This window comes from Mustela nigripes, chromosome 10, assembly GCF_022355385.1.
Source record: "Mustela nigripes isolate SB6536 chromosome 10, MUSNIG.SB6536, whole genome shotgun sequence".
In the NCBI taxonomy this organism is placed as follows: Eukaryota; Metazoa; Chordata; class Mammalia; order Carnivora; family Mustelidae; genus Mustela; species Mustela nigripes.
The window spans coordinates 55,862,043-55,876,912 of record NC_081566.1 but is presented as its reverse complement, the minus strand read 5'-3'; the positions used below and the strand labels follow the sequence as shown (position 1 = coordinate 55,876,912).

General features: G+C 40.8%; 1 protein-coding gene across 1 annotated transcript in view; it reads left to right on the top strand.

Moving 5' to 3' along the window:
• Nucleotides 1-14,870, top strand: part of RAB3GAP2 (RAB3 GTPase activating non-catalytic protein subunit 2) — a 98,291-nt gene that overhangs the window by 45,106 nt on the left and 38,315 nt on the right. The window contains exons 10-18 of the mRNA XM_059413366.1: nt 4,757-4,905; nt 5,742-5,821; nt 5,968-6,057; nt 7,783-7,922; nt 9,736-9,952; nt 10,503-10,646; nt 10,858-10,940; nt 11,295-11,359; nt 14,195-14,285. Coding sequence (XP_059269349.1) covers nt 4,757-4,905; nt 5,742-5,821; nt 5,968-6,057; nt 7,783-7,922; nt 9,736-9,952; nt 10,503-10,646; nt 10,858-10,940; nt 11,295-11,359; nt 14,195-14,285 — 1,059 coding nt within the window. The remainder of the gene's footprint in view (nt 1-4,756; nt 4,906-5,741; nt 5,822-5,967; nt 6,058-7,782; nt 7,923-9,735; nt 9,953-10,502; nt 10,647-10,857; nt 10,941-11,294; nt 11,360-14,194; nt 14,286-14,870) is intronic.

Here is a 14,870-nt window from a genome sequence, read left to right as displayed (position 1 = left end):
AAAAAGTACAATGTACTTTATTTCGCATGTGCGTCTTTATGTGAAGTTTTGATTAATTCATCCAACAAAGAAATGAATATTATGTCCTAGGTGTTAATTAATATTGGAGCTAGACATACAAGGCAGACAGGACCCTGCCCTGATGAAGCTTACTTTCTGGTAATCAGGAGACAAACCGTGAACGATCAAACCAAATGAATAATTTGGTAATTTTGAAATGTTGGTATGCATCATGAAGAAAATAGGCAGAGGGTTGTGATGGAGAGTAAAGAGAGAGGACCCTCAGGTAGACTGGGGAGGAAAGGTCTCTCCAGGGAGGTGACCATCACACTGAGATGTGAAGGGTGAGGAGGAGCCAGCTGCGTGAAGAGGTGGACGAAGAGCACTCTGGGCAGAGGAAGTCGCAGAGAGTTAGGCCTGTGGGGCCTCACCATCCTGAGAAACAGGAAGAAGGTCAGTAGGACTTGATTGTAAATGTAAGGATCAACAGGACAAAGTCAGGTTGGAGATGTAGACTAGGGTCAGATCACATAGGGTAAGGAGTTTGGATTCTGTTCTAAGTATGGTGGATGTCATTGATGGAGTCTAGATACGGAATATTTAAAACCATCCTTCTGACCTGCTGCTTAGAGAGAGGTTTGTAAAATGAAAAGTAAAGGCAGGAAGACCAGGAAGGGGTTTGTTGCAGGAGGGGAGAATGATGGCTTTGCCTCTGATGGGCGCCGTGGAGTTGGAGAGGGTAGATGGAATAAAGACATATTTTGCACTTGGAGAGGGATGGATTTGAGAAAAAAGAGAAAGGAAAGATTCGAGGATTTCTTAGTTTTTAATTTGTTATTTTAAGGATTTTTTTGGTTCTTAAATTTAAGCAAATGAGTAGATGATCAGACTTTACTAAAATGAGAATAAGGAGAACGAAGATGTTTGAGGTAGACAGATTGGAGTTATATTTTTTCCAGGTTAACTTTTGACACAATTACACATTCAAATGGAGGTGTCAAGTGGGCAGTTAGACATACATGTCTAAAGCTTAGGGAAGAAGTCCAGATTATTGATAAAAATTTGGGTGGGAACAGTTGACTGTGGAATGCTTCATAGAATCCAAGAAAGGGAGAGGGTCCATTGGGTTTGACAATGTAGAGCTCTTCGTTGAGTATGATATGAGCACTTTAGGCGGACCAGTGAGGATGAAGGCCAGATTGGAGTAGGTGGAAGGAGAAATATTCCTTCCCCTACTTTCAAAAATTAGAAACACAAGAACAAGAAACTGGATCACATATCTCCATTTTTATGTCCAGTCTTGACCACTTCCTTAAAATTCACATTCCTTCTCCAGATCCTGTTGAACTTTTGTCCACCTGGATATCCAAACGTAACATATCCAAAGCAGAATTCTTGATTTCCTCCCCAGACTTGTTCCCCTGTGTTTCTTCTCTGTCATCTCACATCAAAAGACTGAGTCCTCCTTGACCCCTCTTGTTCTCGTGTCTTTCATCCGGCCTCCCATTCGTCTCTTCCTGTCTGACCACAGTCATCTCCGTCCCTGTTAGCGCCATGGTCTGAGCCACCATCATGTCTTGCCTGAACTATTGAGAGAAAAAAATATTCTAACTGGTCTTTCTGCTGCTTTTCTTCCCTCTTTAAAATTTTTTCACCCGTTAGCAGCTAATATCCTTTGGGAATGTCAGTCATGTTTTGTTAGTCTTTTGCACAAAATGTTATTTTTAGCGGCTTCTCATCTTATTCCTAATAAAATCCAAAGGCTTGACAGAAGCTTACCAGGCCTGCCATTGCCTGGTTTTTCAGTACGTCTTTTACCTTCTCTTCTTTAGTACCCCCACTGGCCCCCCCGTGTTTCCACCGTGCTCATTTTCTTTTTGTTACTGAGACGCACCGAGTATCTTCCCGCTTGAGAGCACTTGTAACTGGTGCTCCTTCTACCTGGAAAATTTTACGCAGCTAGCCACAGGACTCTCTCTCTCACTTCATTCAGGTCTCTGCTCAAATATTATTTTGTCAAAGAGGACTTCTTTAGCCACTATAATGGGGACCTAGGAAATCATCCAATGAGTTTGACTTTGTGGAACTTTATATTGAGATTTAAATTAGTATGAATATTCTAATAATGATAATATTTCATTCTTAATAGTTTAATATTTAATTATATTTCAAGTTGGCATTCTGTTTATAGAAATATTGTATTTTAATATGTATTTTTAACTGTAAATTATAATTTATAATATAAATTATGTTAATGTTTATGCTAAGGTGTTGCAAAGTGTGGAAAGGCCTCAGATGTTCAGGAAATTTAAAAAACTGACATCTAAGGAAATGTAATTACAGTAGGTAGCTTGTCTCAGCAGTGAGTAATATTTACATCATTCTTAATAATGAAAACAGTGAATGAATTTAAAAAATTGAAATATGTGTATATTGGAAGGATATGGTAGAAGGAAGAGGGGGTGTCAGTCAGCTGTATCTTCATTTGCCTTAAATCAGTGAAAAATAATGCTAGGATTGGTGACTCAGAAGACAGCAGACCTCTGGATCCCATCACTTGGTTGTAGTATAGAGAGCCTGACAGTGTGTTAGATAATGCCACAGGGGTATAGTCAGCTGTAGACTGTGGGAGAGGAGAGTCACGGAGGCATGGGGGAGAGGGGTCAAGCAGGATAGGATTTGGGGCTGGTCTCGGATGTCCATTTGTTTGTGAACCTTAGTGCTTGCTTCGGCAGCACATATACTAAAATTGTTTGTGAACCTTACTCTGAAACCCAGATGTATCCCCACCACCCCATCGGCAATGATCAGCTGTTCTGCTCTAAATAGCAGAGAATACGGAAAGTCTAGGTCATCAAGGTTAGGATTTAGCCAGGTGAGTGTGTGAGAGAGACACAGGGCACTTGTGGGTGTCTGCAAGAGAATGGTTGTGATGGAACACAAGTCTAGGTCAGATAAGAAGGGGAGTGAACATGGAAATTGCTGGATAGTGAAAAAATGGTAGGATGAATGAAACTCTTGATGAAATTGTGGAATATTAGGGGGTTAGTAGAGTAAGATGGAAAGCTACGAGGTGGTTGTCAAAAGGTGGTATGCTTGAAATCAGGGCTTCAAAGGCTATAGAGTTGACGACAGGATCTTAGGTGTGTGGGGCGCTGACAGTGGATGACTGAAATTGTGGGAAGGGGAAGATCACAGCAGTAAGGATGGGAAGAACTGATCAGCCGTCTCTTTAGAACAAATTAGAATAAACCTGCTTAAAATTTGGGTGCGTATTGGGAAATTGTCCTCTGGATAGCTTGTAGCAATTTATACTTCCACCTACAGCATGTGGGAGTATGGAGAGAAGTTATTCTAAAGCTTAAATTTCAATTTATATGCCACACAATTCACCCTTTGATTTCATTCTGGTAGAGTCAGGCAAAACTTATGCAAACTTTTATCATATAGTAAAAACATTTTGTATTTTGAATCATGAATTCATTCATGAATGTGAGCCAGGCATTCTGATCTTTCCGCACAGTCCAACTTCTGCAACAGTTTAATCCCTGAATCCAGCAAATGGTTTGCTCATGAACTCCCTAAAAGTATTTCCTTTCCTGGGACTCTTCTTCAGGAACAATGTGTTTTTTGACCATTTGCAGGCAAAGTAGAGGCGATACCTATGTATGAAAATTAGGATAACTCTTACTCCATTCTATGTGTATTTGAGTTCCGAACTTCCCAGCTGGGTATCTTCACGGACCATATGACAACCCAGATCCCATATGCGCGCCTGAGTCCACACAGGTTGGCATTAGCAGTACGTCTTTACTTCCTAGGTCTTAAGCTTATCTACCCCCACCCCCGTCTCTTCCTTCCATCCAGGTAAATTTACATGATCTTGGTTTGTCCTCTGCTACTCCACATAGGCATGTGGGTGCCAGCATTCAGTCTCTCTGCTTTTGCTCTTAGAGCCTTGGGGAAAATGAAAAGTTAACTCTTCCTTAGAAAAGTTGGGGATTTCTGGACTACAAAGTAAAGGTTCGAAAGTGTTTTTGCTGGGTTGGGAGGGGTGTAGGAGCACAGATGCTCTCTCGCTTTGTGGGGGGAGTTAACACTACTTCTGTGGAATGCAATATAACAGTATTAAATAAAATTTTTAAAAATGTTATCCCCTCTGAGCCCACACTTCTGTCTATAAGAATTTTCCATACAGGAAGAGTTCTATAGGTGCACAAAGACATATCAGAGATATAAATTGCAGCATTGTTTGTCATGGCAAAAGATAGGAAGCCACCTAGATGTCCATCAGTAGGTCCGATCAGTTACGTGGGTGAGTGATGAAGAAGAATGAGGCATGTCTCCTTGATATGTTATTAAATAAATCACACAACCACTGTCATTTATGTATGTACAACGTCTCTGGAAAGCAGCAAAAGAGACTGTTTCAGTTGGGGCCTCTAAGAACTGACTGAAACCTGGAGATCTAGGTAGACTATACTTTTGTACTGTTTGAATTTTGTATCTGTTAGAAAATTAATATTTAAATTTTGTTTTTGTAGCATTTTATGGTTTAGAGGACTAGATGGCACTTTTAATATCTTATGAATAGCTTATGACATTGATTTTTTGTACTTTAAAAATGACTTCTGTTACATAAAACTAAGCAGTTTGTGGCTTCGAATGGAATTGATGTAAAAATTTAATGACCTAAAATGAGTGTCATTTTAGTGCATTCTGTTCACGTGTTGTTGCTGTTGATGTTTTAAAATAGGTATTATGACTCTGTCCCCTTTCGACCAAATGAAGACTGCCTCCAACATAGGGGGATTTAACGCAGCAATTAAAAACAGTCCACCCGCCATGTCGCAGTACATCACTGTCGGGTCCAATCCATTTACTGGCTTCTTCTATGCGCTAGAGGTAACAGTTTCCTCACTGATCACGAGTGAGGCCTCTCTTGGTTTTTTAGCTTGTCTACAAATGGAATATTGTGAGTTAGCCTTAGAAAGATTCAGCAGTTTACATTTCTAAGTTTCATTGGAAGCTAAAATTACTCTTCGCTGACTTTCTTCTAAATTCTTAGGGGAACTGAGAAGGTACCAAAGTCAGCGTAGAAAAGACTTCTGTGTTTCTGATGCCCCAGGTTCTTGGACAGTTGATTTAAATATTGATGCAGTCATCGGTGGCTCAGAGTTGTGAATGTCGGCCCACCAGGGATTTGAGTAAATCGCAAATTGTAAAGCCGCCAGCTATGGTTGTTGTACGTGGTGAAAATTGGCTCCTGTAATGGGGACCACTAGGTGCTGGACTTGGTGTCTCTGATTTCTTGCTTAAAAAAACCAACCTTCTCAGAATTGTCCAGACTACCTCTTTACTTTAATAAAAATATATATTAAAAAAAGAGGAGGGACAGGAGCCAGTTGTATGTAGATCAGAAATCCATAGCCCTGCTAGAATAATGCCATCTTAATGTCCTAGTTTAAACTTTTAAGTTAATTACAATATAAGGAGGAAAATCCTGGAGACAAACAGAGGACTAGCGATTTTACTGTTCAACTCTAGAATTGAAACTTTTGGTTTTATTGCTACCTCCTAAGATAAAGCTTCTGTCATATGGTCTGAAAGATGCTGCATATTTTTGCTAGTACAGGCTCTACAGCTTTTCACAAATTTTAAAAAGTAAGCCTTGCCTAGAAAGCGTGTTTTGTTTCTCTGTCAGCTGTTGAGTTTTCTCTTCGGCGCATCCTGTTTTCCAGGGGAGCACCCAACCGTTACTGTCTCACGTGGCGCTGGCGGTCGCAAGTAAACTCACTTCTGCTTTATTTAACGCTGCCAGGTAATTCCAGCACCGTTCCGGGTAAAAGTAGCTGTATTATCTGTGCGTCTGTAGAGTTACCTGGGTGGTTTTCACAACTGTTTGGGTCGTCTGCACGTTAAAATGCCGGGAGCACTGGTTTAATTCTCCATTTCCTTTCTGTGCAGTGGCTGGCTTGGTTGGAAAAGCAAGCATGAAGAAGAAGCCGTGCAGAAGCAGAAGCCAAAGGTCGAGCCGGCCACCCCGTTGGCTGTCAGGCAAGTCTGTCACGCTCCTCTCACGGTTCTGTATTTTAGCAGGAGTGCTGTTGAACTTCTGGTCTTTCAGGGCACTTAGCTGCTGTGCCGATCTCACGAGGTTCTGTCACGATATGAACTCCTCGAGGAGGGTGGTTCTTGCCTGTTTGGCTCACAGCCGCCTCCCGGGCCTGTGGGAGGTGCTTAGTATGTATTTGCCGAGTGGGCTGTTTTCCCCCAATACCTATAACCTTAGCTTAATTTAAGTTGCAAGAAAATTTGTTTTGGGAGAGCTGTTGAATTTTTTTAAAGAGCTGAGATAGTTTGTCAGTAAGCTGTATAAACTTAAAAAGTGCTCAGTGATTTCTTTAAAAACACATAAAACAAGGAATCCCATGCCTTCAGGCACTCCTCGGAAGGCAGGGCTGTGCTCTTTCGTTCACTTCCGTTGTGCTCTAGGATAGTGGATGTGTCATGTTTTGGGGTGAGAGAGTGTGATTTTTGCTTGATTTTGTTTTTATTTATTTATTTATTTTTTTTTTTTTTTTAAAGATTTTATTTATTTATTTGACATCAGAGATCACAAGTAGGCAGAGAGGCATGCAGAGAGAGAGAGAGGGAAGCAGGCTTCCTGCGGAGCAGGGAGCCCGATGTGGGGCTCGATCCCAGGACCCTGAGATCATGACCCGAGCCGAAGGCAGCAGCCCAAACCACTGAGCCACCCAGGCGCCCCATTGATTTTGTTTTTAAATCATTTTTGTTACCTAATGTAAAATACTACCATAAAGGGAACCAGAACCATGCCCTGCTTGCAGATGTTCTTCACCTAACAGGTATAACTAATTATCTGTTATTAAAATTTATTGAAGATGATCCTCTCTAAGGTTTTCTCATCTTTTTAAAAATCTGATAACATCTCATATTTTCTAAATTCACTGAAGAATCAAGAAATAAGCCAGATTGGCTTATTGGAGTACCTCGTCTCAGGACTTTGCTCCGTGCTAAATTACGATTGGTTCTAGACCAACAACCTTTGAGAGATACTTATTATCATTGTTTATTATTTAGTAGAGGGAAAGTTCTTGAGGTAGAAAGATTGATGTCAGCAGGATAATGGTATCTAGCAGAAAGAAGAGATTAGAAATATGAACTTAAATCAGACAAAAGATGCCTGCGTAGGAGCAAAGTATTCCTAAATTTCATTGGTTGTGAGGGTGCTGTTTACTATGATATAACAGTTAATCAAGAAAAGATTGTTATACTTGATAGTCTCTAAAAATAAAAGATTAGATATCTATATAGAAAATCTATGAAATAAAACTTAGGTGTTTTATTTTATAATGGAAGAAACTTCTTATGCACTTTGTGTTGCAAAATGTCTGGTGTGATTAGTTAATAAATTAACTGTTAATCTATGCAGGGTTTATATTTCTTCTTCTTTTTTAAAAAAGATTTTATTTATCTACCCAGCAGACAGAGATCACAAGTAGGTATAGAGGCAGAGGGGGAAGCAGGCTCCCTGCTGAGTGGAGAGCCTGATGCGGGGATGTGGGGCTTGATCCCAGGACTCTGAGATAATGACCTGAGCCGAAGGCAGAGGCTTTAACCAATTGAGCCACCCAGGCACCCCTATGTTTCTTTATATAAAAACAGATTTGGCCTATTTTGTTTATGTAGCTCATGATTCTGTCATCTTTTTCTAGACCGGAATTTGATTTGAGCTTTTTATTTTCTTTTAAATACCAGATTTGGACTTCCAGATTCTAGACGCCATGGTGAAAGTATATGTCTGTCTCCGTGTAACACACTGGCAGCAGTAACAGATGATTTCGGCAGAGTAATTTTATTGGATGTGGCTAGAGGAATTGCGATACGCATGTGGAAAGGTACTTCCTCATAAAAATCCAGAAAAAAAAATGTTAATTTGCTTTTTTACCCAAGTAGTAGAGCAGTATTATCATCCGTTAGTTTCTGGTGGACAGTATTGCTTAATTTGTTATGTTTATGCTGTCTTTTTTTTTTTTTTTTAGCATGAACTCATTTCAGTAGTGCTTGATCGTAGTCCAATTGATCCACCCTTTAAGTTTGACCAACTTATAGGCACTTTTAATCTCTTCCTTGTATACTTTTTAGTTCTCACTGTCATTGTCAAATTCCTGAAATCAGTTTCTTGCCCCTGTTACATTCATTCTACTTCACAAGGTCATGTTTAAGTCAGATGTTCTCTTCAAATCTAGAATACTAAATCTTTCAAACTAAAGATGGCAAAACCCACCTTTGCTGACACGACGTCCATATCCATATGCTTGGGTTAATTTCTTAAGTTTCTTGGTCAGGAGTTGTAGTTAGCTGCTAATAAAAGACCCGTGTTCAGGAGTGATACGAGATGCCCACGACATCCTCCGGAGCCCAGCTCCACTTCTTGAGCTTCCCCCCTCAGAGTTATTTCATGGTTCACATGGCTGCTGGAGCTTCAGCGTTTGTATCTGCATTCCAGGAAGGCGGAAAGGAAGAGGAGGAGCTATCAGCTGAGCCAGTTCACTGTGAAGATGATTTCCTGTCCAGCTTTTTCTGCAGTGCATTAGCCAGGACGTAGTCACATAGTCATACCTATCTATAAGGGAGACTTGTGAATATCTAGGCACACTGTCCGCCTGAAAAAGATAGCATCTCTTTGACCAAGGAAGAGGGTAGAATGCATATTTTGGAATCATCTGGAGTAGTAACATGTCAGCACAGACAGACTACTGGTTAGAAACCACAGTAATCATGCAGTCTGCTCTGTACTGAGCCGTGTGAGGAGTAATGGATTTGAGGACATTAAGTTACTCTGGACGGACAGAGAACACTGTCACCTTCTTCCAGAGAATTCCTGCAGTGTTTACCTGTTACATGTTTAAGTGTCTGTAGAAACAGGTTTGAAGGCTGCAGATACATCATTTCTCCTCAGTGTTTGTCTTCTGAAATAACATGAAGGGTGGTTCTCAGCAAGACTTTTCCAGAATATAGAGGACATAGTTACACGAGTTACATCTGGGCCAGATCCACTATAGCGATCTTATTGCTGGCACTGCTGCTTTTCCTTCTGTAGCGGGTGCAGTTTTCCCCCACACTCGGACGAGAAGGGTCAGTTGCCTGTGGAAGGGGCGCCCCTGAGATGCAGGACAGTGTCAGCTACATCTCTCTCGTATGGGCTGGGGCTTCCTGCCGCCACCTCACACCGTATTCTCCCTGTCTGCATAGCACCGAGGGACGTGAAAAGCAGGGAATCAAGTTGATCTTTCTCTTACATTTTAATTGGACTTTTATTTAAAATCTAAACCTGATAATACCCCTGGATTTTTTAAAGGGAGAGAATTTTTTTAAAGAGAAGGAGCAATGAGCATGGCGTTGTGGCAGGGTACTAGTGATGCTGTAATGATCTCTGGGTTTTTTTTGTTTGGTTGTTTTGGTGTTTTTTTAAGAATAAGAAGTGATCAGAAGCAAATATAACAAAATGCTAAGATTTAATTAGACTTGGTGATGGATTCTATATTTATTATAATTATTATCTTTTTCTGTTTAAGATACTTCATACTAAAAAGATAATGTATTTTTGTAGCTTTTCTTAACCCCTCGCTAAAATACCCCAGAGTCCTTCAGAAGGCTGCAGTTGCCCCTAGGCTAACTAATTAGCTTCCCTTTTCCTCGGTCTGTAAGGGTATCGAGATGCACAGATCGGTTGGATCCAAATCATAGAGGACCTCCACGAAAGAGTACCAGAAAAGGCAGATCTTTCCCCTTTTGGAAATACTCAGGGTCCAAGCCGAGTAGCTCAGTTCCTTGTGATCTATGCACCAAGAAGGGGAATCTTAGAAGTGTGGAGCACACAGCAGGGACCTAGAGTGGGAGCCTTCAACGTGGGAAAGCACTGCAGGTAAGCAGCAAACCCTGGCATTTTCCTGGTTACGAAAAGGAATGCTTTTATTATAGTCTTTATTAAAGCTACTTATTAGGTTGCGAGTTGTTTGAGAATTGCAGTGTTACTATGGTTTTCCCTCCAAGCGCCTGCTATATGATTAAGGATTAAGTATTTAATAACAAAAAATCTTACTGAAAAGGCCATGATACACTACCGAATTTACTAAAGTTCCTGTGGTGCTGCCATTTATCCCCAGCCCTTACGTATGCTGTGGAGGCTCAGAAGGAGAGATTCCTTCCGATTCCTGCGCTGGTGATGTGAAGTGAGGTGCAGCCTTTCTTTGCCGTTGCTACATAGTCCTTTGATTTTCTAGCCCGTTTTATCAAGGCAGAGCTCTGCCAGTCAGGATCCGTTTTACGTATGCTTTTGGTATCAGTTAGTGTTTATTTGCCTTATTAGTGCTCCTGAGTTGGTAATAATGTAGGGTCCCTCGCTATCATGAAAGAACTTTTGGCATTTTTCCTTTTGTCTAATATTCTTACCATACTGGTTTGCCATTTCTCAGGCTTCTGTATCCTGGCTATAAAATAATGGGCTTAAATAATGTTACCAGTCAGAGTTGGCAGCCGCAGACCTACCAGATCTGCCTTGTTGATCCGGTGTCTGGAAGTGTGAAAACAGTCAGTGTTCCTTTCCATTTAGCACTGAGGTAAGATTCATCCGGGGTCCCTCTGCTAACTTTTCCATCCCTTGTTTGGCTCTTTGTTTTGTAGTTACCATTTGGTTGTGGTTTTTTTCTCATTAGACAGTTATCTTTAAAGTTAAATAGGAAGAATATGAAGGAAAAGTGTTGGAGTGTGTCAGACTTAGAAGGAAAGCGATTTACATTCTGTAAGAATTTGTTGTATTTATTGTTTTAGCGACAAGAAGTGTGAGCGAGCCAAGGACATGCACCTAGTCAAGAAGCTGGCCGCCCTGCTGAAAACAAGACCTCCCCACCTCGGTGCGTGTCCTGCAGCAAAATAATAATGCATACTCGTGGGTCCATTTTCTCAATTAGTAGCGTATTCTAAATGCAGCAATCAAAATATTTGCATTCATTTGTGAGCTGTTGAAACTCCTCAAAGTAAGATGAGGTCCAAGTAATCATGTATATTTGTTATTGGAATTGCTCTGTAAATAAGTAGGCATGCCCTCTGGGCGATATTAAAATTTGTAACAAGAAAACAATACTGTGAGAGAAACCGGAAGTCCTTTAGCTGACTGATAGCCACCAGTAAGTGCATTCTTCTTTCAGAGTCAAATTTCCCTTGTAATAAAAATGAAAAATTTACCTCGGTTCATTTTCTCTTTGTAGATTTGGTTGAAACACAAATGAAGGAACTAATTCTTGATATTAAGTACCCTGCAACCAAGAAACAAGTGAGTATGTATAATATATGAACTTTCCTGCTGGGTAGCTAGGACATATTTCTCTTATGAAAGCCTTTAGTTTCCTTTTTCCCTCCAAACATGACAGGCTAACCTCTTTTCTGTTTTTTTATTCATGCCTTTTTTATATTCCCGTATGGAAGCTCCCATTGTCTCTCTTTCTCCTTCCCTCCTTTTTTTTTTTTAAATTAAGTAACATTACCTTACACACGTGTGCATGTTTGAAACACATACACACACACACACACACGATACATACCATATACTCAGGTAATAATCATGAACACATCTGTGGGACCGCCCACCTTAGGACACAGAATGTTACCAAGAACTCTGAAGAGCCCTCCTAGTCCCTCCTCAGGCCCCTTCTCCCCTTCTTAAGTAACGAGCGTTCAGAATTTTGTGTTTCTCTCTCTTTTGCTGTTAATAGTTATATTATTTCTGTATGGCTCCGATAAAACGTCGATGCATTTTCTGCCTTTTAAAACTTGACATCACTGGAGTCCGGCTCGTGTCTCCTCGCCGGAACTTGACTCCTTCAGCTGTTTCTTCGAGGTGTCCCCGTTGACGCGTGTGGCTGCCGTGGACCCTGCTGTGTCTTCTGTTACTCTTGACTCACTCTGCTCCTACCAGTGGGCATTTAGGTTGTTTCGAGGCTTTGCTCTCCCCAGGGGTACCGTGCTTATCCTTGTACGTAGGGCACTGCACATCTTTATGTTCGGGAATTGTAGCGCACTGGGCTTCTCTGGCTGTACCAGCTGTTGAAAGGCTGCTTCTCAGAATCCTGGCACTAGTTTATGTTCCCGCTCCTACCACGGAAGGGGCCTGTTGCTCCCACAGCCACAGCGTCCCATAGTATTGCCAGACTTGTTGCCTTTTGCCAGGTTTGTGGTTCTGATACAGCAGCTCGCTGTGATTTCTTTGGCTCGTCCCCTCTTCTCCAAACCCCTCCTAATGCTGCTCACGTTCTCACTCTGTAAATTCTTAGGCACTTCAGTCCCTGTGGATACCTCTGAATTCTTACTCTTTTAAGTCAGAACTGGACAGCTAGTGGTTACTTGTTCTGTTCTCTCACTATTTCCGGTACCTGGATCCTCGCTCACCAGTTTTTTCCTTTTTACCTCCTTTAAGCTCTTTCAGGTAGGGACCTCACCAAAGACGTCAGTTTCATAATCCACAACAACTAAAATAATGTTAAATATGTGGAAGAATTTCAGGAATGCTGATTAATTTTTATTCCTTTTTATTTTACTGTGGTAGTCATTTTTAAAAATACTTTTGTTTTATTATAGAACAGGCAAGTCCCTGTAACTTTTTTTTTTTTTTTTTTTAAGAGAAGAAGGGTGAGGAAGGGCGGAAGGAGAGGGAGAGACGATCTTAAGCAGGCTCAGTGCCCAGTGCATAGCCCGGCAAGGGGCTCGATCTCACAACCTTGAGATCGTGACCTGAGCTGAAATCAAGAGTCAGACACTTAACTGACTGAGCCACCCAGGTACCCACGTCCCTGTGACTTTTGGTCAAGTTTTCCATTCCACTAACAGGGCTAATTGGTTCTCATTTTTCTCAGGGCGAAGTCTCAGTTATGAGAGATGACATTCCTGTGACAAGGCGGGCATCCAAGAAAGGTAGTTTAGAGAACCTGTAGTGGAAAGGGAGGGTTATAACCCAAACCAGGCCTCCCGTTTTGATACCATCTTCTTCTTCTCTTACATCATGAAACAACAAAATTGGGAACGTTGAGCATACTACAAATTGTCTTCTTGACCTTTAAATAATTATTATACTTCTCAATTGTATGTGAAACTAAGAATTTTATAAAAAATGCTGGAAAAGCTAGTAGTGGGTATTGTGTATTATTTTCAACACTAAAGGAAAAAACAGTAGTTTAGGCTCGGAAGAGTGACTAAGTGGTCAAGCCAGCTGCTAGCTAGTGTAATGGTAGACAGCACAGAAATAATTACATTTTGCTGGGTATTTGCCTTTTTGAGTCACTTTCCATGTATCCACCATGTATGTAGTTGCCTCATCATGGGCTTGACCATGCTCTTGACCACGCTCTTGAGCCACTCTCGGAGCCGATTTCTTACTCACCCCACACCCCCCCACACACACACACAGAGGTGGTTGTGTTACAGCCTTTACCTCATGCTACATTCTCCAGCCTACTTTTGAAATTATTTACTCTCATCAATAAAACAGTTTAATGGGGTAATACGGAAGGATAAGTATGAACTTTAACTGCTCTGTCTATCCATTGGTGATTCTCATGGTTGCTTCTTTAGGCATAAAGAGAGATTTTGGAACTGGTAGTGAAGTCTTGTTAAGTATCTTCTGAGGGACGGACAGGAAGAGGAAGTTGGGGTGAGGTCGGGAACATAGACAGACCTTGCAGGGCCTGTACTTTCACCAGCCATGCTCAAATGCAGTCTTTAAGTGGTAATTAAGTTGTTGTTAGCTTTCATCATTGGCACAACAGTAACAGCTCTGCTTTTCATTTATGCTGGGAGTATAGACTTACACTCTTCCTGTTGGTGACTAATTTTGTCATGGTCCCTGTTTCATCTTGGCCATTCTGTTAAATGCCAGTTTCCTTGTGGTTGTTTCATTCTGAGTCTGGACTTTTTGCCATTCCACCATAAGGGGCATGAGATGAAATTGATTGCATAAGACATATGATGCAACTCTCCTTCTCGGGTGTGTACGTTATTAAAACATCTTAACGATGGAGCTTCTCTTGGAAATTTGGGGTAGTGAAGGTGTTGGCATAAATACAAAATTTAAAAAACAAAATCCGTGCCCTCTGATTGCTCAATATCTTTCTTCTAGGCTTTGGAGAGCATTTTGGCAAGTGAACGATTACCATTTTCCTGCCTTAGAAACATCACTCAGACTCTAATGGATACTTTAAAAAATCAAGGTAATGGGGTTTGTACTGATTAGAGGTTCTGGTCTGCAGATTTTATAATTTGGATTACGAAAGCTATCCCTGTTTATGATATCATCATGTTACTTCAGTGTGGAAATACTGTAAGAAATAAGGAAACTTATTTCATGCCTTTTGTATTTGGAGACTTTTTTATCCCCTGTTTGGTGTATGAAGCTGATCTCCAGCTGAGCATTCTCTGAATATGTTGTTTCTTTCTAGAAATATTTCTCTTTAAAGTATTTCTACTGTCAGTAAAGAGACCAGTATAGGATGCTGAGAAGTGGTCATTCGCTACAGTTGTACATGTGTGAAAGGCAGAAGCATGAAGATTTTCTTGCTTTCACTGTCCTTTATTTAACTTTACGGGAGGAGAGCTGTTTCTGTAGATGAATCATTCTTTAAATATTTTTGTTTTGACTGAGATAATGATTTTTTAAAAAGTACGCTTTACGAATTAATGTTCTGTTAGCGTATGCCGAAAATCTGCATTTTCTCCTCCACTTCCCTCATGTAAGTAAGGACTTCCAAAATTGGATGATGAGTAAATTTATACCCATAGCTGATTGTTTTTTACTG